The sequence below is a fragment of the Nematolebias whitei genome, chromosome 1 (genome assembly GCF_014905685.2).
Source record: "Nematolebias whitei isolate Nwh7 chromosome 1, NemWhi1, whole genome shotgun sequence".
NCBI classification, from domain to species: Eukaryota; Metazoa; Chordata; class Actinopteri; order Cyprinodontiformes; family Rivulidae; genus Nematolebias; species Nematolebias whitei.
Genome location: NC_056498.1, coordinates 70,867,305 through 70,892,515, shown reverse-complemented (window position 1 = coordinate 70,892,515; position 25,211 = coordinate 70,867,305). Strand labels below are relative to the sequence as shown.

The 25,211-nt window shown below is 40.5% G+C and overlaps 2 protein-coding genes across 2 annotated transcripts in view; one reads left to right on the top strand and one right to left on the bottom strand.

Moving 5' to 3' along the window:
* Nucleotides 1-19,842, top strand: part of LOC119430587 — a 21,879-nt gene extending 2,037 nt beyond the window's left edge. Inside the window, exons 8-14 of the mRNA XM_037698022.1 lie at nt 14,810-14,977; nt 15,486-15,604; nt 15,688-15,892; nt 16,950-17,154; nt 17,232-17,308; nt 17,388-17,499; nt 19,777-19,842. Of these exons, the coding sequence (XP_037553950.1) occupies nt 14,810-14,977; nt 15,486-15,604; nt 15,688-15,892; nt 16,950-17,154; nt 17,232-17,308; nt 17,388-17,499; nt 19,777-19,842 (952 nt within the window). The remainder of the gene's footprint in view (nt 1-14,809; nt 14,978-15,485; nt 15,605-15,687; nt 15,893-16,949; nt 17,155-17,231; nt 17,309-17,387; nt 17,500-19,776) is intronic.
* Nucleotides 19,843-20,687: 845 nt separating this feature from the next.
* prph2b (peripherin 2b (retinal degeneration, slow)) overlaps nt 20,688-25,211 on the bottom strand; it is a 36,273-nt gene continuing 31,749 nt past the window's right edge. The window contains exon 3 of the mRNA XM_037680483.1: nt 20,688-22,460. Coding sequence (XP_037536411.1) covers nt 22,257-22,460 — 204 coding nt within the window. The 3' untranslated portion in view covers nt 20,688-22,256. The remainder of the gene's footprint in view (nt 22,461-25,211) is intronic.

Here is a 25,211-nt window from a genome sequence, read left to right as displayed (position 1 = left end):
CCTGCGTTCTCCTGCGTTCTCCTGCGTTCTCCTGCGTTCTCCTGCGTCTCCCCTGAGCTCTCCTGAGTCCTCCCTGAGTTTCCCTCTGAGTCCTCCATCTTTATGTAAGTTTTGCTGCCTCGTCAGCGTGTTATTTTGTAAATACACTCCTCCATTAAATACTTATTTTTGTAATCTGCCGAGTTGAGTCCTGTCTGCACTACTGGGTTCGTTCCTGTCTAACAAATCCTGACAGTTTCCTCTGACTCAGAACATCCAAAATAATACAATGAACTTAATTTTTTTATCATATTTCCTGGAGTCGGACTCCCCAACATATTTCTTGGCTTCATACAGTCTATTATGCTTTCTGGACTCAGATGGTCCATATATTTGTATATAACATATACAGGTCCTTCTAAAAAAATTAGCATATTGTGATAAAGGTCATTATTTTCCATAATGTAATGATAAAAATGAAACTTTCATATATTTCAGATTCATTGCACACCAACTGAAATATTTCAGGTCTTTAATTGTTTTAATACTGATGATTATGGCATACAGCTCATGAAAACCCAAAATGCCTGTCTAAAAAAAATAGCATATTTCATCCCACCAATGAAAGACAAGTGTTTTTAATACAAAAAATGCCAACCTTCAAATAATCATGTTCAGTTATGCAGTCAATACTTGGTCGGGAATCCTTTTGCATGAATGACTGCTTCAATGCAGCGTGGCATGGAGGCAATCAGCCTGTGGCACTGCTGAGGTGTTATGGAGGCCCAGGATGCTTCGATAGCGGCCTTAAGCTCATCCAGAGTGTTGGGTCTTGCGTCTCTCAACTTTCTCTTCACAATATCCCACAGGTTCTCTATGGGGTTCAGGTCAGGAGAGTTGGCAGGCCAATTGAGCACAGTAATACCATGGTCAGTAAACCATTTACCAGTGGTTTTGGCACTGTGAGCAGGTGCCAGGTCGTGCTGAAAAATGAAATCTTCATCTCCATAAAGCTTTTCAGCAGATGGAAGCATGAAGTGCTCCAAAATCTCCTGATAGCTAGCTGCATTGACCCTGCCCTTGATAAAACACAGTGGACCAACACCAGCAGCTGACATGGCACCCCAGACCATCACTGACTGTGGGTGCTTCACACTGGACTTCTGGCATTTTGGCATTTCCTTCTCCCCAGTCTTCCTCCAGACTCTGGCACCTTGATTTCCGAATGACATGCAAAATTTGCTTTCATCCAAAAAAAGTACTTTGGACCACTGAGCAACAGTCCAGTGCTGCCTCTCTGTAGCCCAGGTCAGGCACTTCTGCCGCTGTTTCTGGTTCAAAAGTGGCTTGACCTGGGGAATGCGGCACCTGTAGCCCATTTCCTGCACACGCCTGTGCACGGTGGCTCTGGATGTTTCTACTACAGACTCAGTCCACTGCTTCCGCAGGTCCCCCAAGGTCTGGAATCACAGCCCTTCTCCACAATCCTCCTCAGGGTCCGGTCACCTCTTCTCGTTGTGCAGCGTTTTCTGCCACACTTTTCCCTTCCCACAGACTTCCCACTGAGGTGCCTTGATACAGCACTCTGGGAACAGCCTATTGGTTCAGCAATTTCTTTCTGTGTCTTACCCTCTTGCTTGAGGGTGTCAATGATGGCCTTCTGGACAGCAGTCAGGTCGGCAGTCTTACCCATGATTGCGGTTTTGAGTAATGAACAAGGCTGGGAGTTTTTAAAAGCCTCAGGAATCTTTTGCAGGTGTTTAGAGTTACGTCGTTGATTCAGATGGTTAGGTTAATAGCTTGTTTAGAGAACCTTTTCATGATATGCTAATTTTTTGGGACAGACATTTTGGGTTTTCATGAGCTGTATGCCATAATCATCAGTATTAAAACAATTAAAGACCTGAAATATTTCAGTTGGTGTGCAATGAATCTGAAATATATGAAAGTTTCATTTTTATCATTACATTATGGAAAATAATGACCTTTATCACAATATGCTAATTTTTTGAGAAGGACCTGTATATGGACAATCTGAGTCCAGGAGATATAACATGTCCATGTTATATCTCCTGGACTATAACTGTCCAGCACATATTTTGGACTCAGACATTTCAACATATGTCTAGATTTAGACTGTCTAACATGTAATTTTACTTTTTTTTTTTTTTTTAATCTCACTTGTCTCTATGTTGTAGGAGCAGTGATCATTGAACCCACTTCTCCAGTAAGTTTAAACAACAAACCTTAGTAAGTTGGACATAAAGTAGATCAGTGGACAGACTTGCAAGGACAATTTCTAGAATACATAGGACAAATTACAGAAGACACATCACAGAGGACGGCGGGGTTTGGTAGTTCAGTGGTCAGTGCTGTCGTCTTGAAATTTATTTTACAAATAATTGGGAAATTTGGAGAACAGATTACAAATAACATAAATCAATTTACAGAGGACAGAAGGAAGACTGCAATGTACTTAATGTATATTACAAAGGACAAGGACAGGTTACAGTGGACAGAAAGCAAATCACAAAGGACAGATGGAAGACTAGATTACACTAGACTACAGATTACCTTCTCCTTGTCCTGATTTTCTTACATTTATAAGACAACTTGCAGAGGATAGTAAGCAGATAACGGAGAAGATGAAGCAAATCAGAGGGAAAATTACAGAGAGTATAACAGATTATTGAGCATGCATCAGGATATTGAGCATGCATCAGGATAACAGATTATAAATGACAGAAAATACAGTAGTTTACAGAGGACAGATTACAGTTTACAGAAAACATATTATATAGGACAGACATCAGATTACAAAGGTATTTCTACAGTGGACAGAATCCAGATTGCTGAGGACTGTAGAAGGCACTAAACTCCGCCATGTCTCCAGCTGCAGGTGGTTGTTCAGGAGGGGAAGTTGGACTTAATCATGAATCCAGTCTTTCTAAAACTTATTCAGATCAAATGGCAGCTCTATGGCAGGTAACCTTTTTCTGATTGGTTGAACTTGTTTGACATTATGACTATTGTACCTGCATGTTTACCTGTGTTGCATACAGGTTGGGGGCGTGGCTTCTCCTTGTCCTGAATTTCTTGCTCAATGTTTCCTGGACAACTGTCGTCATTTCTGTGTCTGCAAACGAAGAATCACCTGATCGCTATGTTCTTCCTCAGGTGACATGTCTGTCTCTCTCTTGTCCATGATCTGTCTGTCGCTCACCTGTCTATGGCCAGTCTGTCTCACCTCTCCGTCCCTTTCCTGTCCTTGACATGTCTGTGTCTTATCTGTCTGTCCTTTTCATGTCTATGATCAATGTGCCTCTCACCTGTCCATCACCTCTCTATGACATTTCTGTGTCTCACCTGTAAGTCTTTCACCTGCCCATGATCTAACTGTTTCTCATTTATCTATTACCTATGACTCAGATGGCTATCATCTGTTTGTTTCTATCCATTTATCTGTCCATTAACTGATGTTTGTTCTGGACTTGGGTCACAGGAACAGGGAGGCCCAGACATCTTTTCCCACAGCACTTCTTTTCTTCTGTAAAACTGAAATTCTCATCCTATCTCCAAGGGAGAGCCCAGCTACCCTGCAGATAAAACTAATTTGGACAACCTGCATTTGATATTATTATTTGGTCACTACATAGAGTTTGTGGTCATAGGTAGGAACGTAGATGATCAGTAAACTGAGAGCTTTGCCTTGCAACTCAGCTCCCTCTTCATCACACGCAATACTGCAGAAGTTGCACCAGTCCATCTGTTAATCTCTTGCCCCTTTCTTCCTTCACTTGTGAAAAAAAAATTCAAAGATACATGAGTAAATAGGTACATAAATAAATAAGAAGAGAAGTGGCGTAGGAGTGGTCCTGAAGGAGGAGTTTGCAAGGAAGCATGCATGTTTACACCGCTCCCACCACGGAGAGGACTGTCCACCCTTTTCCAACCATGGACCATAGCCTCTGATTTGGAGATGCTAATCCTCATCCAAGGTGCTTCACAGTTAGCTGCAAACTGCTTCAGTAAGAGCTGGAGATCACGGCACAATGATACCAACATCATCTGTAAATAGCATTGACAAAGTGCTGAGGTCTCTAAACTGTACCCTCTCTGTCCTTTTGCTGCACTAATTGATTCTGTCCTTAAAAGTTATTAACAGAATTGGTAACAATGGATAGTCCTGGCAATGTCTGACTCTCACCATGAAGGGGTCTGACTTACTGCCGGCAACGCGAACAAAACTCTCACACTTTATCTCCACTATACTGCTAGGGAAGTTCAATGCCCCTGTGGTCAGTGATGGTGCAACCAGAAGGGGCGTAATTGGAAGGAATAGCTGATGTGATCTGAACCTGAGCAGTGTTCTTTTGTCAGACTTCTGTGCTTATCATGGTTTACCCACAATGAACACACTGTTCAAACACAAGAGTGTCTATAAGTGCACATGGCACAGGGCACCCTAGTCTGGAGATCAATGATAGAATTGGTAGTTGTGTCATCTGTTCTGCAGCACTGTTTTGGATACTTGAATGATGAGAGAAGCTGATCTGTTAACTGATCACTAAGTTGGATAAGATGGAAGGGTAAGTTGCCTGTCAGATCCATATGTAGTGAGGGTTTGCTGGGAATGCTTGGCAAAACAACTAGACTTCAGGGGTAGATGAAATCCACCCTGAGTTCCTCAAGGCTCTGGATGTTGCTAGGCTGTCTTGGTTGACATACCTTTGCAACATCAAGTGGACATCTGAGGTAGTGTCCATGGAATGTCAGATGGAGGTAATGGTTCCACTTTTCAAGAAGTGGACTCAAAGAGTGTGTCATAATGGAATCAGCCTTCCTGGTAATGTCTATTCAGGGATGCTGGAGAGAAGAGTACAACCAGAGGTTAAACCTCAGATTCAGGAGGAACAATGCAGATTCTGTCAAGGCTGTGGAATACTGGACCAGCTTTTTACACTCACTAGATCCTGTCTGTTTCTCACCTGTCTTTTGTCTGTCTGTGTTTCATCAGTCTTTGATGTGTCTGTCTCTAACTTATTTGTGTCTCACATGTCTCTCACCTATTACTTGTCTATTTCTTATCAGTCCATGACTTGTCTGTCTTTCACCTATCTGTGATCTGTTTGTGTTCCACTTATCTGTGATGTATTTGTCTATCCCCTGCCAATTACCTGTCTATGCCTTACATGTCTATGGCCTGTCTGTGTCTCACCTACTGTGTGTCTGTTTCAGGACTGGTGGCGTGTTCTTCTAGTGGTCCTGGCGCTCCTACTAACTTTGGAAGAAGTGTGGAGGGAGGTGCGGGATGTTCTACATTCGAGGAGGAAGCTCCGCCTGCAGCAGCACTGGATAGAGCGTCAACTCCATGATGACCTTCGGTGCTCACATCCTATGTGGCCAGAAGTAAGGAACAAGATAACATCATCAAGATAAAATATGTTTACAAATTAGTAGTTTGAGGCGGCATGGTGGCACAGTTGGTAGAGCTGATGTATCTCAGTGAGCAGGTCACTCTGGTTCAAATCCTGGCTGGGGGCCTTTCCAGGTTAAGTTTGCATGTTCTCTCCGTGCATGTGTGGGTTTTCTCCAGGTACTCCGGTTTCCTCCCACAGACCAGAAACATGCATGTTAGGCTGATTGGTAACTCTAAATTGTTCCTAGGTGTGAGTGAGAGAGTGAATGGTTGTTTGTCTCATTTGTCTCTAATGGCCCTTTTCCATTAGTAAAGGTACAGCACGGTTCGACTTGACTTGGCTGGATGATTCCAAGGCTTTTTCACTAGCAACGATTCATGGAACTGGTCCCTTTTTCAGGACCCATTTCTTCTGGGGTTCCAACCGTGCCGAACTAGCCCTAAAACATGACGTCAGAACACTGTCGGTCACTGATTGGTGAGGGGGTGGAGTCACTGGTTCTTTGAGAAACTTTCACAACAACCCGATCCGCCATTTGCAATAACTTGAACTTGAGTAGCACTGAACCTATTTTTAAGCTTTTAAAAACAACAATGATAACACCGTAGTCTAATGCTAAAGTTCAGGTGTTTTTTGTGCTTGGTGGCCAACAACAAAATTCAGAGCGAGCTAGATGAAACTCCGCCAGTCCCCCCGGTTCTCTCCACCGGAGCCTCAGAGATCCCTCAGGTCAGACAGGGTGTCATCTCCCCGGCTCCGAGCTCCACCGATCACAGCACAAGATCCTCAGTGCTGCCACCCTGCAGGAGCATGCGAAGCCGGGGCTGAGGTGGGCCCCGACCTCGTGCGCTCATGCGGGCTCCGAGCTCCGCTGGTCACCGTGGAGGCTCATACGAGCTGCCCATCCACAGAAGGGTGGGAGGCCGGCCTCATGTGCTTCTGAAGGCTGGACCCCGAGTACCAGCAGGCAGGGGCGGACCGGGATGGGTCTGGGATGGAGGGTGAAAACGATTTTTAAAAACATTGTATGTATAAATTTTTTACTTTTTAAAATTTTTATCAGTGAAGATAAAAAAAATAATAATAAAAAAAATAAACGATGCTGTCTTTAGCATGAAACCCTGTTTTCACTTTAATGACTTTATTAAATAATCTGTTAAAGTTAACTCAGCTGAAAAATCATAAACTGTCAAAATTATTGTATCACTCTGGAATATTTCCCTCAAACATGTTTAAAGAAGAGCTACAGCCTTTAGTTAAACTTTATTCTAACCCACAGATATACAAATCACAAAACAAGAATTAAAGTTTAAAGTAAATCCAAAATAATAAAAAAAAAAATCTGTATACAAGAAACAAAACCACATTTCTAAATTGAACAATAAAAGTAGACACAATGAGTGGAAATATATCAAATGATGAAGAAAACCTATAAAATTTTAAATATAGATGTTTTTGTAGAATCTGGTTCATCAGAGATTTAATGGTGAACTAAAGTTCACCAAAAGTTCATTAGCAGGATTTATATATATATATATATATATACACCTGTATATATATATATAGTTTAATTTGATCATTTTTAATAATCTGTATTTACCAGAAACTTCTAAATAAATCTCACCCTGTACTGAAACCTGTTTCAGGGTCTAACCACCAGCATTACTGCCACATTACCGGCAAGGCGCTTGACATCAATTTTTGAACTCTTAACCCGCCCACTAGAACAGTTACTGAAAATATAACGGAAACACAATTCATACTGCGCGGAGCCGAGTCGAACCGTGCTGCACAGGTACTAAAGGTACTAATGGAAAAGGGGCATATGTGGCCCTGTGATGGAGTTTTGACCTGTCCAGGGTGTACCCCGCCTCTTGCACAGTGATGGCTGGACATGTGCATCAGAGACCCCCGCAGCACGAAAAGGAAGAAATGGGTGAAGATAATGAATGGATGAATGGATGGATGGATGGATGGATGAAAGTAGTAGTTTGTAGGAAAACTGCCTAAGGCAGTGCAGGCCATTGCTGCATGTGATAGTAGTTAGTAATAAAGTATAATTACTCTTAAATGCAGAAACAGAAATAACAATTTAATAATTATTTTCAGGAGAGAAGGTTCCTTCTGGATGAGATCAAACGGGTTCACAAAATGAGGGGAAGCTACAGCCAGGACCTATGGTACAAATACACACCCTGATGTCCAATACCCTCAGTGACACTGCACACAGGACAATACTCTTAATAATTATTTTTTACCTTTCGGATTGTATTAAGGCTGTATTCTTGTATGACCCAGTTTCATGTTTGGCATCAGAAGCATGCATGTTTTCACAGTCACAGCAGTTGGGTTGATAGTCAGATCCTGGCTGAATTTTTGTACAGCTAATGGCTAACCTCTTTCCAGCACTCTCTCTCTGCTGCCTGTGTCACATAATCATATTCTTTTACATGGATAGAAACTGGAGTCCCAGATGTTCCATTTTTAGGCTAATGAGGACTCTTAATAGCCAGGGTTAATGACTACCAACACTGTGCTGTTGTTAAACTGGGTGCCGTCAAAAACCATGCCACTGTTTGTTGAATAGTATGAGGAGGAAAATGTGCAATGAGACAAAGGGAAGAGGAAAGTGAACAGTGGATGACTGAGGGTAGCAACTCTAAACGTAGAGACAATGAAAGGGAATGGTAGAGAGCTGGCTGACATAATGCAGAGAAGGAAGGTACTGTAGATGTACAAGAGACATGATGGAAGGGCAGCAAGGCTTGCAGCATTGGGGCAAGTTTTAAGTTGTTTTACCATAAAAATAAATAGGAAGACAAGGGGAGTAAGAAGGGCTGGACAATAATTCCATATATGTCACAATATACTTTTATTTAATAACAGTAATATGAGTTTTAAGTACATTTTCGATATGATTACAGTGTTTCGCTGACACATTTCTTTTTCTGTTCAGGTTGAAGCAACTGTTTCAGTTTTAAGCTGAACAAAAAAACCCGCGACACAACTACGTAAGCGCGTGATGAAGTAGATGTCACGTAGAGCTCGAGTCCAGGAGTTAGCGTTAGAAGGCTAAACTAATCCACAACACGCGGTAAATTTTTGCTTCAAAATGAGTGCCCATGAACGACAGAATGTGACTGAACAAGCTTTCACAAGCGAAGAGAAAGCAGATGACATAACTGATAAGAGAGGAAAGACTAATTTGTCAGTGTGGAAGTTGTTCGGCTTTCTAAGAACCAATAAACTGCAGGTTTCAGTCAGTGCGCTGCAAAATGTGACGGAGAGTCGTTCCAACTAGCGGTGGGAACACATCTAACTTGTTTCAGCTGAAGAGTTTCCACTCGATAGAATATGCTGAGAGTCAGAAGATGAAGTGCAATAAAAGTTTGAGCCAACATGTCCCTGAAACAAACACCCCCAGCTGTATCAAAAGAGAAGCACGGCAACAACATAACCCTAACCCATGCAGCAGACGTTAGCTGCATGGGTTAGGGTTATGTTGTTGTTTACAGTTCAAACTATTAATATTGACAAAGTCGAGAGCTTTATGTTTAAGTGACGGTGATTTCAAAATTCTTTTGAAGGCTAAATACAAATAAAAGGTGAACATTAATTTATTTGTAGTTTGTACAGTTTTTCTGAAGCTTTTATATTGTTTATATCGATATCGGAATTATATCGTTATCGACCGAAATTAAGAAATATATTGTGATAAAAGTTTTGGCCAGATCGTTCAGCCCTAGGAGCAAGGGTGCTCCTGAAGGAAGAGTTTGCAAGGAATGTTGTAGAGGTGAAAAGAGTGTCAGACAGGGGGAATGTGTCTGGAGGTAGACGTATGAAGTCTGATGTTGAATGTTGTCAGTAGTTTTGCTCCACTAAGAAGAAAAAAGTAAAGGCTGAGAAGAAGACCATATTCTGGAAGTTAAGGAAGAAGAATGTTATGAGGAGTTCAGAGAAGAGCAATTGGAGGCTTTGGGTGGTAAGAAAGAGCTTCCCTCTGGCCAATGACAGTAACTTTAGGCTAAGTCAGAAAACACTTTAGTCCAAGACTGAGAGGTGTTCTGGATACCTACATCCATTCAGAAGACACACCAAGGTGGTGAGGGGGGTTAAAAACAGCCCACCTCTCATGCACCTTGGTGCCACCAAGCATTGTAGTAACAAACTATTTGGGGAAAAAAGCTCTGCCACAGCTCAGTAATGTGATGAACTGATGACATTAGTGTGTGACCACTCGCTCATGAGATTAAACAACAAACAGATTTATTACTGAGGAAATATTGATGACGAGGCACAACAACATTGTAGTTAATTTAGAAAAAAACAGTTATCCACAAATAAGCTCACTACAGTGAGTTAATTAATTAGGTTTAGTAAATGACACAAAGGAGACATCAGACACTCATTTACTGTGTCATGCTCCAATTCAGTCCAGCTGAGTTCTGCTCCATGCCTCTTTTGGTTCTACTCTTCCCACGTCATTTCTGAAAACTCACGTCTCAGTGGGAAGTGACCGGCTTCATCTGTGATTTATGAATGGTGAGAGGGAGCAGAAAGGCAAAACTGGTCTGTGGTCTGTCATGAAAGAGCCTAGTGATTAGAGAGTCAGGTAAGAAGGTACTTTGTGTGTCAGCTGGACAAATAAAAGAAGACAAGTAAATCTGGTTATAGAACAGTAAAATGCATAAAATTATCTAAATTATTAGGCTAGCCAAGCCAGTGGTGAAATGTGTTGTAGCAGTGATGGATGACTTTAAGGTAGACGTGGGCAGCATCAAGGATTGGCTCTGAGACTTGTTTTTGTTTGTGCTGGTGATGGACAGACTAAAAGATGAGTCCAGGCAGGAATTCTCGTGGACTGTGATGTTTGCAGATGACATTGTGATCTGTGATAAGAACAGGGAGCAGGTAGAAGAGTACATGGAGGTGTGCTTTGAAATAAAGAGGAATGAAAATCAGCCATAGCAAGACAGCATATGTGTGTGAATGGGAGCGAGGCAGGTGTAACAATAAAGCTATAAGGAGCAGGGGTCACAAAGGTGCAGGACTATAAGTAGGGTCCAGGAAAATGGGGAGTGTTGTAAAGAAATGAAGAAGATATACCAGCTGGGATGGAGTGGATGGTGAAAAGTTCAGGAATGATTTGTGAAAAAAGGGTGGCAACAAAGGTAAAATGAAAGGTTGAATGAAAGAGAATGACTCACCGTGGCAACCCCTGAAAAGGGGAAAGCTACAGAACAGTAGCTAAACTGGTAATCTCATTTGGTAGTCCAGCTCTCTGGTAATCCACCAACCAGGCAACAAAACCTCATAAAAATTAAAATAATAAATAAGCTGAAGTTCTATTTAACAAGTATTATGTATGGTCATGCTTCTCACCGCTTTAAAAAGGCATGTTTTTGGTGCCTCATGAGCAAGAATTGTATAATTTTAGCCACAAGAATGAACTGTAATCACAATCAAGAGCAGGGCAGGAAATTGAAGTTTCTATATTAGCTGCTTTGTGGTTTGTTCAACATGTTTTGTTATTGAACAAGTTAAGCATCATGGGATGGTCTGCACTGAAATTCCCTTTTATTTTCTGTGTGTTTTGAACATCTTCCATGGACATGCTGTTTCAGTGTAATTACATATTCAATTGAGTATTTTATTTATTTTAAAAACTCATTGAGGGAGAGGTGGAACAGAGGCTAAAGAAGGTGGGCTTGTGATCGGAAGGTCGCTGGTTTGACTCCCCGGACTGACATCAAAATGTGAGTAGGAAAGATGAAGCACGACTTTGCTCCACTCTGGGCCCTTGAGCAAATCCCTTAACAGCCACAATCTGCTCCCCTGGGCACCAGCTCTCTGCTCCACACAGAGGGCTGTGGTAGCTCTGTTGTCTGTGGTTGTGTCAGAAATTTTTAGTTTTTTTGTGCACTGCAGGGAAGATGCCCTCTTACTTATTGTAAATGCTGCATTCCTCCCCTCCATTGACTATGGTGACATTATTTACATGAATGCTCCTGCAAGCACCCTGCAGATCTTGGACTCTGGTGCGATAAGATTCATAACTGGCTGTAACTATCGTGCCCATCACCTCACCCTGTATTCACGGGTCAATTTGTCATCATTAACTTCATGCAGATTCTCACACTGGTAAATTTTCATCTTTAAATCACTTCTTGGTCTGCTGCCTTCATACATCTCCTCCTACATGTCACTGCATGGGTGCAGCTACAGCGTGCGCTCTCAGGACATACTGAAATTACTTGCAGTGTACCCTCAATGTGGACCGAAATGGGCAAAAGGGCCGTCTCTTACTCCGCTCTTGTAACATGGAACACCTTGCAAAAAGATCTGAAGCTCTCAACCTTGAACTCTCTAAGGAATTTTAAACAACTGTTAAGTTCATGGCAAAAACTAACACAGACATGTTCTTCATTTTAGCATTTTACATCGTTTTATAATGTAGCTGTTTTTGTTTCATTGTTATATCATTTATTTTATTTATGTTTTATTTTATATGCTTTTATATGATTGTATATTGTTGTCTGTACCTCATCAGGTCTCTCTTGTAAATGAGTCCTCGTGGGTCAGTGAGACTAACCTGTATAAATAAAGGTTGAATAAAATTTAACACAAGTAACGCCACATGCACTTTAGTAAAATTTTAACTGATGACCTGTGTTTAATTTTATTTATTTTTTAACTTAACTACATTATTTTAGTACTTTCTACAGAATACCTGGTATTCTGCAGAATACTAGGCCAAAACCTTGAAACTTAAAAAAAAAAAAAAGTTTTGACACAAAGTCTGAAATCAAGTCTGAAATTAAGAAACCAGTCTGAAACCAAATCTAAAGGCAAGTCTGAAACTGAATATGAAATAATCTAAGAAACTAAATGTGAAACAGACCAAATCTGAAAGCAGCTATGAAACCAGGTCTAAAACCAGGAAATGAACTAAGTTTTGAAATCAGACTCAAACATGGTCAGAATTCAAGTCTGAATCAAGTTTATAATTAGATAGAAATTTAAGGAACCAGGTCAAAAACATTGTCTGAAATTAAAAAGTTAATTCTGACACAAGGTCTGAAACTAAGTGTCAAACCAAAAAAACAGGTCTGAGATTATGTATGAAATTATGAAATTAGGTCTGAAATCAATTCAGAAGCTAAATATTTAATAAGGTTTAAATCTGGATCATAAAATCTGGAACCCATGTCTGAAATCTGGTCTAAAACCAGGTTTGAAATTGGGTTTGAAACAAGGTCTGATAGTAGGTCTCAATCTAAATCAGAAACCAATCTGAAACCAAATTTGAAACTAAGTCTGAAACTGAGTCTGAAACTGAATCTAAAACCAGATCTGCATAAGGGTCTGAAATCTGGTCAGAGTCAGAGAGAGTCAGTGTTTTTTTATTTGTCATTCACACCACATGTGGTAGAATGACATTGTGTACACAGGGTCCCAGTTACATACAACAAAAGTATAAAATGTAAAATAAAACAGTAATGAGATCTAAGATATGAACTAAGAAAAATTATAAAAACAATAAGCACTAGTAGTACAAAACAATACACCAAACAGCAGCACGAACATGAGTCTGTGTGAGCAGATGAGCACACATGAACACATCAACATTGAAACAGATCAGCAGCAACATGAAACAGATCAGCAGCAACATGATGTGATTTTTTTCACAGTGATTATTCTGGTTAGATATTCATGAGTCTAACAGCCTCAGGGTAGAAGCTGTTCCTCAGTCTAGTGGTTCTACACTTAATGCTCCTTAACCTCCTTCCTGAGGGGAGTGAGGCAAAAAGTGTGTGTGCTGGGTGAGTGGGGTCCTTCATGATGCAGGTGGCCCTCTTCCTGCATCTAGAGGTGAAGATGTCTGTGATGGTGGGGAGACTGACTCCAACAGACTTCTGTGCAGCCTTCACCACTCTCTGCAAAGCTTTTCTTTCTGCAGCTGTGCAGCCTCCATGCCACACGTTGATGCTGGAGCACAGGATGCTCTCCACTGCACACCTGTAGAAGGAGGTGAGGACTGAGCTTCCCTGTCCAGCTCATCTCAGCTGCCTGAGGAAGTAGAGTCTCTGATGAGCTTTCTTGATCAGGCTGGTGGTGTTGTTGCCCCAGCTGAGGTTATCATTCTGGTGCACACCCAAGTACTTGTAGCTGGAGACCACTTCCATCGCAGATCCTCCTATGTTCAGAGAGGGTAGCTGCGTTTGTTCCGTCTGAAGTCCACGACCATCTCCTTCGTTTTCTTCACATTGAAGTGATGGTTTTTCTTCCTGCACCAGCTCTTCAGGTGTTCCACCTCCTGCCTGTAACTGGACTTATCATTGTTTGTGATGCATCCCACCACCACTGTAATGTCTGCAAACTTTACAATGTGACAGCCTGGATGGGTAGCTGTACAATCATACGTGAGCCGAGTGAACAGGAGAGGGCTCAACACACATCCCTGAGGAGAGCCAGTGCTGAGGGTTATGGTGGAGGAGGAGAAGTTGTGGATCCTCACTGACTGCAGTCTGTTTATTAAAAAGTATAGTACCCAATTGCAAATGGAGGGGCTTAGTCCTAGTGTGAGTAGTTTGTCCATCAGTGTTTGGGGGATCATGGTGTTGAAGGCAGACGTTAAGTCCACAAAGAGCATACAGACGTAGGACACAGAGCATGGTCTGAAACTGAGTCAAAATCAGACCTAATGTGAAGTCGGAAACTAAATCTAAAGTCAAGATTCAAACCAGATTTGAATACAAAAAAATCAGGTCTGAAACTAGGACTGAAATCCAAAAACCAGGTCTGAGACAAAGTATGAAATCAAGAACCAGGTCTAAAATTTAGTGTGAAACTCAGAATTTCATACTAATTCTGGACCCAGTTGTGAAATCTGGTATGAAACTAGGATTGAAACATGGTCTAAAATCAGAAACCAGGTCTAAAATCTGGTCTTAAAAAATGTCTGAAACAAAGTCCGAGACCAGCTCTGAAACCAAGTCTAAAACAAGCTCTGAAACTCTATTTGAACCCAGTAGTCCAGATATTAAATCAGAAAACCATGTTGGAAACTAATTACCGGTGGAAAACCAGATAAGAGACCAATAAACCAGGGCTGAAACTAAGTTAGAAACTAGGGGTCCAGGTCTGACACCAAGTCCCAGACTAGGTTTAAAATCTGGCTTGAAATATGAAACTAAGTTTAATCAAGTAAGTGTAAAACTAGTAAATCAGGTTTGAAATCAGAAAACCAGGTCTAAAACCAGAAATCCAAGACTGAAATGTCTGAAACTGGGTCTGAAAGTTTAAAATTTTGTAGGTAGCAGTCGCATTATAAATTGTAAACATTCTTGATGTTTTAGATGTCTCTGATGGTTCTGTAGATTAAAACCTGTGTCTCCATGTGCTATCAGGAACATCTTTGATTGGCTGGTTTACTCTCTACTGATGGTGTCCTTCAGCTTCCACATGGCTGACGTGTTTCATCCATCCTCCTGTTTGCGCACGCTCAGTCTGCGCCTGTTCTCTATCTCTATCATATTTTTGTGGCTGCGACTCATGAAACACGTTAGAGCCTTCAGGTACAAAACTTTTATTACAAACAAATGTAAAGTTTTAATGAAATAATATTCTTTCACGTAGTCAACCATTAGAACAAGCTTTAAGTGATATAAATTGTGTTCAACTAGAATAAATATAATATTCAGCTCAGCAAAAGATAGATCCAATGCAGGCACAGAGACAAAATTGCAGTGTCGTCTGCATAAAGTGAAAGTTAGCATTATATACTATACTGATGTACGATGTAGACTGACATAACGGTTTCAGGATGTGTCCCTGGGAAACACAATACGGAAACCTGAAGAGAGACTTTTTGTCTGACAGGTTTGAAACAAGTTGACAGAGGGGTCCCCTGGTTCAATGTCAGCAAAATCAATAAAACAAGTGCAGTTTTGATGACACAAAGAGCCTTAAAAAAACAACAGTAACACTTCAAGTGTATAATACATACAGTATATGAAATATTTGCACAAGTACCATAATCTCCTGAAAATGTGAGTTTAGAAAAAAGGATGGCCATTTGTGCAGGTTGATGGGGCCGTTTATTGTCATGCTGGGGAACATTGTTGGAGATGTGATGTGTTTCCTCTTCTTGTACGCTGAGATCTTCATCCCCTACGCATGCAGCTTCTGGATCATATTTGGAGGTTAGACCACCCCTGTGATTGTTTAACTGTTTTTGAGAAGATCAGAGTTTGTTCATAACCATCTGATGATGATGTCTCCACAGGCTCGTCCTCAGTTCCCAGCATGCAGTCTGTCTCAGGTCTGCTCTACAGTCTGTACCGGATCACTCTGGTGGATGAATACGAGTATGCTGCCATGGTAAAGGTGGATGATGTCATGGCTCCTCTGCTGTGTGGAACATTTCTGGCTGCATCCTCTATCTTATGTGTCAACCTGCTGATTGCACTGCTCACTGACACATTCCAGAGGTCAGAGGTCACATCAGGACAAAACTCCTGAACTGAGACATATTAGTAACCAAACAAAAACCTGGTCTATCAACTAGACTAACGTCAAACAAAGACTGAGACCTGAACCTTACAAAGATTTGAACTGGCATCTAGACATGAGTGAATGAATGAATGAAAGGATGGGTGGATGAATGAATGAATGAATAGGTTGTTAAATGAATAAATGAATGGTTAGCTGAACAAACGAATGGATGAATAAATGAAGAGTAGACTGGATTAATGAATAAACAAATGGATACATGATTAATGAACAAACAAATAAATTAATAAAAGATGGCTGAATTAATAAATAAGTGATTGGTTGGATAAATTGATAAATGAAAAATAATGACGATTCAATGAATGAATGAATTAACGGATCATTGTTGGATAAATAAAAATAAATGAATGAATTGCATGGTTAAAGCAAAAACTAATTAATGATTTGTTGGTTGATAAACAAATTATTTAATCATTTATTTATTGGTTGAATGAATGAATGGATGAATGAATGAATTATTTATTAGTTGAATAAATGAATGAATGAATGATTTATTGGTTGTATGAATGAATAAATGACTGAAAGATCCATTGTTTAGACACATGAATGAATGAATGATTTGTTGATTGGATAAATGAATGATTTGTTGTGCTAATGAATAAATTAAAGCATAATTAAACAATTTGTTTGTTGGATACATAAATAAATGAATGAATGAATTATTGATTCATTGGTTAATGAATAATTTAATTAATCATACGACTAAATAAACAAACGAACGAACGAACAAACGAGCAAAAGAAGGATTGAACAAACAAATGAGCAAATAAATTAATAAATTATTAATCATTGGTTGGATGACTAAATAAATGAATGAACGAAGGATTGACAAACAAATGAACAAATCAATTAATCAATTATTGGTTGGATAAAGTAATGCATGAATGATTCATTGGTTGGATAAATGAATAAATGAATGAACAAATGAATAACTGACTATTGGATGAATTGATGAATGAACGGTTTGTGTTTCAGAGTTCATGATAACTCGCAGGCTAACGCTGTGATGCAGCAGGCGGCCGTCATCCTGCAGGTGGAGGAGTCCATGCCTCGCCTGCGATGTTTCTATGACAACCAGTACATTTTCAAACATTGCTCACCATTGGCTATTGCCTGCAAAGACATCACAACAAGCTCCCATTACCACCAGGAACTTGGACACATCAACGCACAGATCAAAGTTTGTATTAAAGGAATCAAAGTTTGTTTTCTTTACGCATATTTAACAGGTCATGATAGCATTTCTTTGTCCTGCAGGAGACGCTGGACCAGTACCTGGTCCTGCAGAGGGATGCAGATACCACGAGAGGCGATGAGACAATGAGAAGTTCAAAGTGAGATCATCAAGACATACCTGTGTCTCATCTGTGTTGAAATGTAAGCATCAAGTCTAACAGGAAGTGTCTTTACTAGAGTTCAGAGGGAAGAGGACCAGCAAGCACTTCACAACCAGGACCCATATAGACAGGAGCTTCATGCAATCCAAGCAGAGCTGAAGACGCTTCAGACTCTGGTCCAGCAGCTGGTACAGAACCAAGCTATGACCGGTTCAGATCAAGTTTCTGGACCCAGGTTATAGGAAAAACTGCAAATCACCATTTTTAAAAAGGATTCTTCACTGAGATTGAAAACATTGTATTTTTTACATTTATAGAAACAGCTGACCTGTTCCTGGTAAACTTTCATCTAAAGTAACTAAGTATAGGTTACTGAATAAAATTTAAAATAAAATCAGCAATGTGTGAGGATGGTGCTCTCTGGTGGCTGGTCCCCATCCTAACACTCCCTGGTTTCCCTGTTAATTGTCCTGATAGTCTCCACCTTCGTGTCCTGTTCAGGTGTGTGTGTATACAAGTCTGTGTCTTTGTATTACTTGTTGTCTGAGCATCGTCTTGTAATCGTCTAGTGATCTGGTTTTCCTCCTCGTGTCCCTGGTTATTCTCTCGTGCCATGCAAGTGTTTTGCTGCCACATCAGCTTATGATTTTGTATTATTAAAGTGCTTCTAATTTTCCTCCCTGGTTCTGAGTCCTGTCTGCACCGCTGGGTTCTGCGCCTGAAACACCAATCCTGACACAATGCAGCATACTTCTATGATATTGTAGGGCTCTATGAACATTTTTTATCCCCGGTCTTTTTTTTTCTGTGTAAAAGTCATGCTTTATGAGGTAACTTTTTTTTTTTTTCAACTAAAAAGTGTCTTAATATAATGTGGATTTCTAAAAATTAGGTAATTAAATGGGAGACGATCATAAACTTCACAAATAATTAAAAATGTAAACTAAATTACAGCAAAAAAAAAAAGGTTGACAGAACCACAACAGAACCCTTCTCTGGATCCCCACCTAGATTTCTGTTACACCACCGATAACCTGTAAGAAAGAACAAACAAATCAACATCAACCCTCAAATGCCAACCCGGACCCATCTGGCATCATCCTTTCTCCCCAGGGATCCAGAGAAACACTTGTGTATATCTGCACCTCATTGTAATTAACATCGTTTGAACTTTACCTGCTGTGTCTCTCGTTCTGGGTCTCGAACTACAGTATCTGGGTCCTGAGCTTACAACAGGACGAGCAGCATCTTCTATCTCATTAGCCTAACAAAAAAGATACAATCCTTAAAATGTAAGATCCTGACTGAATTGTTGTTGATCTTATTGCTTACTTGTTTTTTTTTTCTGATCCTAAAGTAAATTACCCTTGGATTTCATGACAGATGGTATTGTTGTTGTTGTTGTTGTATCTTTTTAAATATGATGTCAGGAAATCTGAAATTTTAGGCATAAATATCCCAGAATTTAAGTCGTCCTGACATGACTCTTGGGGTTAAATATAAAATTAATTTGAAAGAGATTAAATTCAAGAAAACTGATAGGAAAAAAAAAAAAAAAACAGAAGTTTGTAAACAATGTTAAAAATATGTATACCAAAAAAATGGAAATTTTTTAGAATAGTTTTTTAAGGACATCTCTTCTGAGTAGGTCTGTAATTTGAGTCCATTTGGTCTAACCATGTCTGAATTCAAAAAGAACAAAAACGTCTGCACTTTGTCATGGTATCACAGGGTTGATTTACATTTTAAAACTTTTTTGGATATATTGTTTTTTTTATAAACAAAATTGGATGCTGCAGTTGCAAGATTTTAAGAATAGTGGGTTGGATTTTTGTGAAGGAGATGCTCTCATGATAAACGTCACTCTTGGCCAATCAAAGGCATGCTGCATGCTGACATCGAATCTTCAGCTGAATGTCAGCACCTGGGTCCAGGAGGTCCTAAGAACTGCACCAGAAGTGGGTGGGACCACCCAATAAAAAAATGACAAAACTGAACTGGGTCAACCTGAGTAGGGCTGAGTTGAACTTGTGCAAAGGGTCCAGCGGTGTCCCACCTCCTCATCCATCATGTTAGTCCTCCTTCTCTTCCTCCTGTGGACCATCTCACTGACTCCGCACTTCTGCTCCAACACTTTGACTGGTTTTGGGTTCTGGATCTAGTCTTGTACCTGAGACCAGACTGAGTTTTCACTTAAGTCAAAGAGTTGATTTTAAACAGATCTGGTTCTGAGAGTTAAACTTGTAATTTGGGATCAGAAAACATCATTAAGTATCAGAGATGATTATTAACAATGTCTTTATCATCCTGCAGTTCGCCCATCAGAACCTTTTGCATTTGACCCAGTGAAAGTAAAACCATGGCGTGATGTGTTAAAAGGGATCAGAGTTGCAAATCCTCCTTGGCTTTTTTAAATCTGTAACCTTTGACCCCTAATCTTCCTCACCTTGGGTTCCCTGTTACAGGTGTTTGCCTCCACCTTCATCTACCAACAGATCTTTGTCCTGTCAGCCGATGCATTCACTGACTGATGGATTCCTGACTTAACAAAAAAAAATGGCATCGACATAGTTATGAATACTGCATTTCAATCCTGTAACCTTCTGATTCTGCATGAAATGGACCCATCTCAACCCTTCTCGTGTGTTCCTGTCCTTCTAACATATACTCTACTAATTCTACAGGAGTTAGTCTCCTCTCAACCTCTCTTGCGTCACGACAGCCATCCTGTACCTCGCCTGACATCAGCAGAGTTAATCTGATCTCTCAGCTGATTAACTCTGTTCATCTGCTGTAACCACGACAACGACCTACACTGTCAAAAATAAAATAAAATCTGGAAAATGATCTTGAAATTACAAGAGTGAAGAAAAAAACCCCCAAAGCTTTAAGATAACTCCCAAAATCTGTCATATCTGGAATTGTTTAAAAATTTTTTTTGAAAAACCGTGAAGGTGTTCAAAGACTATCAGCAAGAAATAAATAACTAAACAAACAAATATATAAATAAATACTTGTTTTTGTGAAATCTAAAAAAAAAAAGCTAATAATTGCTGAGGTGCTTCAGATTTTTAATTTTCTGTTTGACGATTGATTCTCCTTTTGTCCACTAACAGACCACAGTAGTTTCTTCAGGTTCTAACCTTCTTCGTGTAAACTTTACATTTCAGGTTAGGGACCTCAGCTGTTTTGTTTTGCCTTCAGACGTGTCACAGTGTTTAAAAAAAGAAGTTGCACAGTTTGATTTCATTCACATTTTTTTTTATGTTAAACTGTAACATCAAAGTGACTACAAACATCAACAACATCACAAAACACAAACAAATAAACTAAAGATGACAACATGTCACACCTGATCATGTCCAGTTTTAGTCGACAGAAACAGTTTGACAGGCTCAGATCAATAAAAAACGTGTGAAAGAGAAATAAATTATTCCAGATGTTTTTTATGTCCAGCTGCATATTCTGTTTATGTCAATGAAAACAACCCATCCAAAAGGTTCCACCTTCTAATTCCTGTTACAGACTTTCTGTCAGTACTGCCATGTTACACACCTGATACACAACTCATTGCACAGCTGTTACACACCTGTTTTACACACCAGTTTCACAGTCTGTACACCTGCTTAAAGTTGTGATGCATGTTTACACACATCTGTTTTACAAATACTTTTTTACACCCCTTTTTACACAACTTTCTGTTGTCTAACACGTACACACCTTTTTACGCATCTGTTTACAAACCTATTTAGAAACCTGTTAATACACGTGTGTAGACTGAACACCTGTTTTAAATACCTTTTTACATGTGTAATAAACGCTGGCTTACACACTTGCGACACACCCGTGACACACCTGTTTACACACCTATTGCACGCTTGTCTGTTGTCTGCACACAAGATACACATTTGTTTATATGTCTGTTTACAAACAGGTTTGTAGTATGCACACCAGTCTACACACCTGTTTACAAACCAGTTTACTCACCGGTCTGTAACTTATGCACCTTTTTCACACACCTAATTTACACACCTACTGTATATAGACATCGGTTTACACACGTGTTAACCAATCTGTCTACACAGCTGTCTGCACACCTGTTAACACACCTGACACATATTTCTGCACATAATTCCATATTACATGTTCATTTATATATTTTGTGTCTGGCACTAGTAAACTTGTGTGTATTTTTCTAGAACAATGCAGGTGTGTGTACAGGTGAGTTGTGTGTGTACAGGTGAGTTTGCTGGTGTGAATACAGGTGTGCACACAGAAATGCGTACAGGTGTATGTACAGACTTCTGTACAGGTACGCCTACACATGTGCACACAGTTGTGCGTACAGATTTGCGCATGAATATGCATACAAATGTACACGTTTACCTGCTGCTTAACACAGGTGGCCGCTGGGAGTTTAGCCATATGTTTCCATGGTAACCAGCCACAACAGTTGTTTGACGTGATGGTGGAGACCAGAACTTGATCGATATTAAATGTCAAAGTTACACAAACAAAAATCTGAACGTAAACAAACACATTTGGCAAAAAGTTCTTCAATGGTGAAATGTGCACGCTCTGTAGGACAAGCTAAAGAACTGTGCCGTTCGGGTTGTCAGATGTGTCTGAGGTCAGCTGATCTGTGCTGCGTTCAACTGGTCGGGTTCAGGTCACATCAAGACCATGAGATTTATTAACAGCAACCAGTTTCTGTTGTTCCTGCTTCAAAATAAAATATTTTCAACATATTTACAAACTGGAAAATATCCACCTTCACCATAGGTGTGTGTATGTGTGCATGTGAGTGGGAGTGTGTAAATGAGTGTGTGGGGATTTGTGTCATCAGTACTGAACTTGGATCCATGCTGCTGCTCCGATCTCAGTTTGTAAAATTGTTTGCTGTGGAGGTTGGGCGGGGCTTGGTCCTTTGCAGTGGGTGGGGTTTTCAGGTGGCGGCCTCGGGGGCGTCTCCGCCCTCTTGCACCTGAGTACCCCTCCCTAGTATTTTGAGCTTGCCAAGCACGTCAGTGAAGGTCTCTTTGACACCTTTCTCCAGCAGCCAGCCTTCACTCTCACATTCAGGGTTCTCAGGGTCCGCCATCGTTTCCAGAGTGGTGCTCAGGTACTTCAGGCCCGCCACATCTGCTGACTGACACAAACACACACAGAGTCCATGTTTACACAATGTCAGCGGGAGAACACTGTTCTCAGGAGGACATTTGTGGCACTACAGGAAGTGCTTTAATTTCAGACACAGTTAATAAAATTGAATTCCCTCCCATATTCTCTTATCTTGGGGAGTGGTGGCGCAGAGGTTAGAGAGGTTGGTCTGTGATCCGAAGATCGCCGGTTCACGCCAAAATTGTGGGTGGGGTAGGTGAAGCACCCACACTTGCCCCCATCCTCATTCGCCCCACTCTGGGCCCATGAGCAAGGCCCTTAACCCCCCATCTGCTCCCTAAACAGGTCTCTCTTGAAAATGAGCTCTCGTGGCTCAATGAGACTACCTGTATAAATAAAGGGTAAATTTAAAAAAAAATCTAATCAGTTTAAGCAAAAAGTGTAAATCAAAATGTAAACAATTAGGTCAACTAAATGTTCCTATTGAAAACATCAGCTGATTGATTGATGGTTGCCTAGAGGCTTTAAATTCATATATATATATATATATATATAATTTTGCAACTAACCAATATATTTAAATGCTTTGTCAACATAAATCTGTCTTTATACTCAGTTTTAGGTCTAATAACTGACTGTCAGGGAATGAAAAATGAGTGACTGATCTGAAGTTTTATTACCCATCCATCCATCCATCCATCCATTTTCTTTACCCGCTTATTCCATTTTGGGTCTCGGGGGTCGCTGGTGCCCATGTCCAGCAATCACTGTGCGAGGGGCGGGGTACACCCTGGACAGGTTGCAAGTCCATCATAGGGCCACATAGAGACAAACAACCATTCACTCTCTCACTCACACCTTGGATCAATTTAGAGTTACCAATCAGCCTAACATGCATGTTATTTTTTTTTTGGTCTGGGGGAAGAAACTGGAGTACCCGGAGAAAACCCACGCATGCACGGAGAGAACATGCAAACTCCACCCAGAGAGGCCCCTGGACCGGGGTTTGAACCAAGGACCTGCTCACTGAGAGGCAGCAGCTCTACCAGTTGCGCCACCCAAGTTTTATTACAACCCTTGAAATAAAAGCTCAGCTGCTGGTGTCTATTCTCAGTCCAAATGGACATTTAGAACTGCAACCCAAACTCACTTGTATATTATCGTGCACAGATTTTTGTGCACAAGTTGTCCCAGTTTTCAGAACTGATCATTTTTACTCTCAGATGTGACTTCACATATTCGAGTACCTGAAGTTTCAGAACTCTAGTAAATGTACTTGTAAAAATACAAAAGAGCTTTTGATGCTCCTAGGTGAAAACAGGAGAGTTCCTCAGGTGTCTTCAGTTCATGACGATGGTGTTAAAACTTTTGACGTAGCAAAACCAATCAGTTCTACTCAGGAAGTGACCTTGTTTTTCCCAGAATGCATCCTGTTTCTGTTGACAGATTAACACCCACTTCCCCAGAATAGTTCCTGATCCTCAATGAGCCTGAACTCCCCCCTGCTGGCAGATTACCTGTAACAGGACTCACACTATCAACTGTCAGAGCATATCCAGCTCAATAATCACCTGGAGTTGAACAGCACCTTCTTGGACTGACTGAAAACCTGATTTCTGCATGATGGTCAAACTGTCGCAAGTTTTCCTGGCCACATCAGGAAAACAAACAAACAAAAAACATCAACTCTAAAGCTCATTAATGATGTCAATAATCTGCTGAGATTACATCAGTCTATTAGCTTCAGGTATTCTTCGGCCATGATCTTGTTTTAAACAAGATTAAGAATGCTGCTTATCCTCCATGAACTTATTCCCCCAGGGAAAACAGCTGAGATTTCAGCCTCCAGTTAACAGAAAATGACCTGATGCAGCTGAGCCATGTAACCATGCAAACTAAAGTGTTTCAAAAACATGAAATGGGACATTACAAAATTCAGGTTACAGTCTCAGTCAAAAGTTTCTATCCACTCATCATGGACATACAGTGTAAATGTAATATAAATTTTGGTATTTTAATATTTTTAACTGTTCTTTTCCCAGGCTGAAATGATTACACACTGTACTGTTTTAATAAATCTTAAAAACAAGTTTGAACTTATTTTGAATTTTCTCTGAGCCACACAAGATCTGAATTACACATTAAACTTTAATATATCCATACATTCACCTAAATCTGAAGGAAACTGGTTCTGATGTACAGAAACAAGTAAGGCTCAAGTCTGCAATGAACTGAAAACAGCCATAATCTGTTTTTATTGTTTTTGTTTGTTTGTTCTGTTTGTTTGAAACCATTGCATGCATCGCTGGAAAGGGAGAAACATATATTTTAAAGGTTGGTTGTAGTGCTGGGTGCACAAATGAACACATAACAGGATGTTACAGGATGGAATAAAGAAAAAGGAGGACTTTACTCCTCCTTGAATTGCCACCTTATCAGGGTGGAGGAGTTTATGTGCCTGAATGATCCTAGGAGCTATGATGTTGGGGGCAATTATATTTGCCCCTGGTAGGGTCTCCCAAGGCAGATTGGTTCAAGGTGACAGGCCAGACAAAGAGTGATTCCAAAGACTTTTGATGGACAATACATATCAAAGAACTCTGTGTCCCTTGCCTGGACATGGGTTACCGGGGCCCCACCCTGGATCCAGGCCTGGGGGAGGGGCTCTTCAGAAAGCACCTGGTGACAGGGTCTCTACCCATGGGGCCCAGTCGGGCTCAACCCAAATGAGCAGCATGGGTATGCCTTCCTGTGGGCCCACCACCTGCAGGAGGGCCAC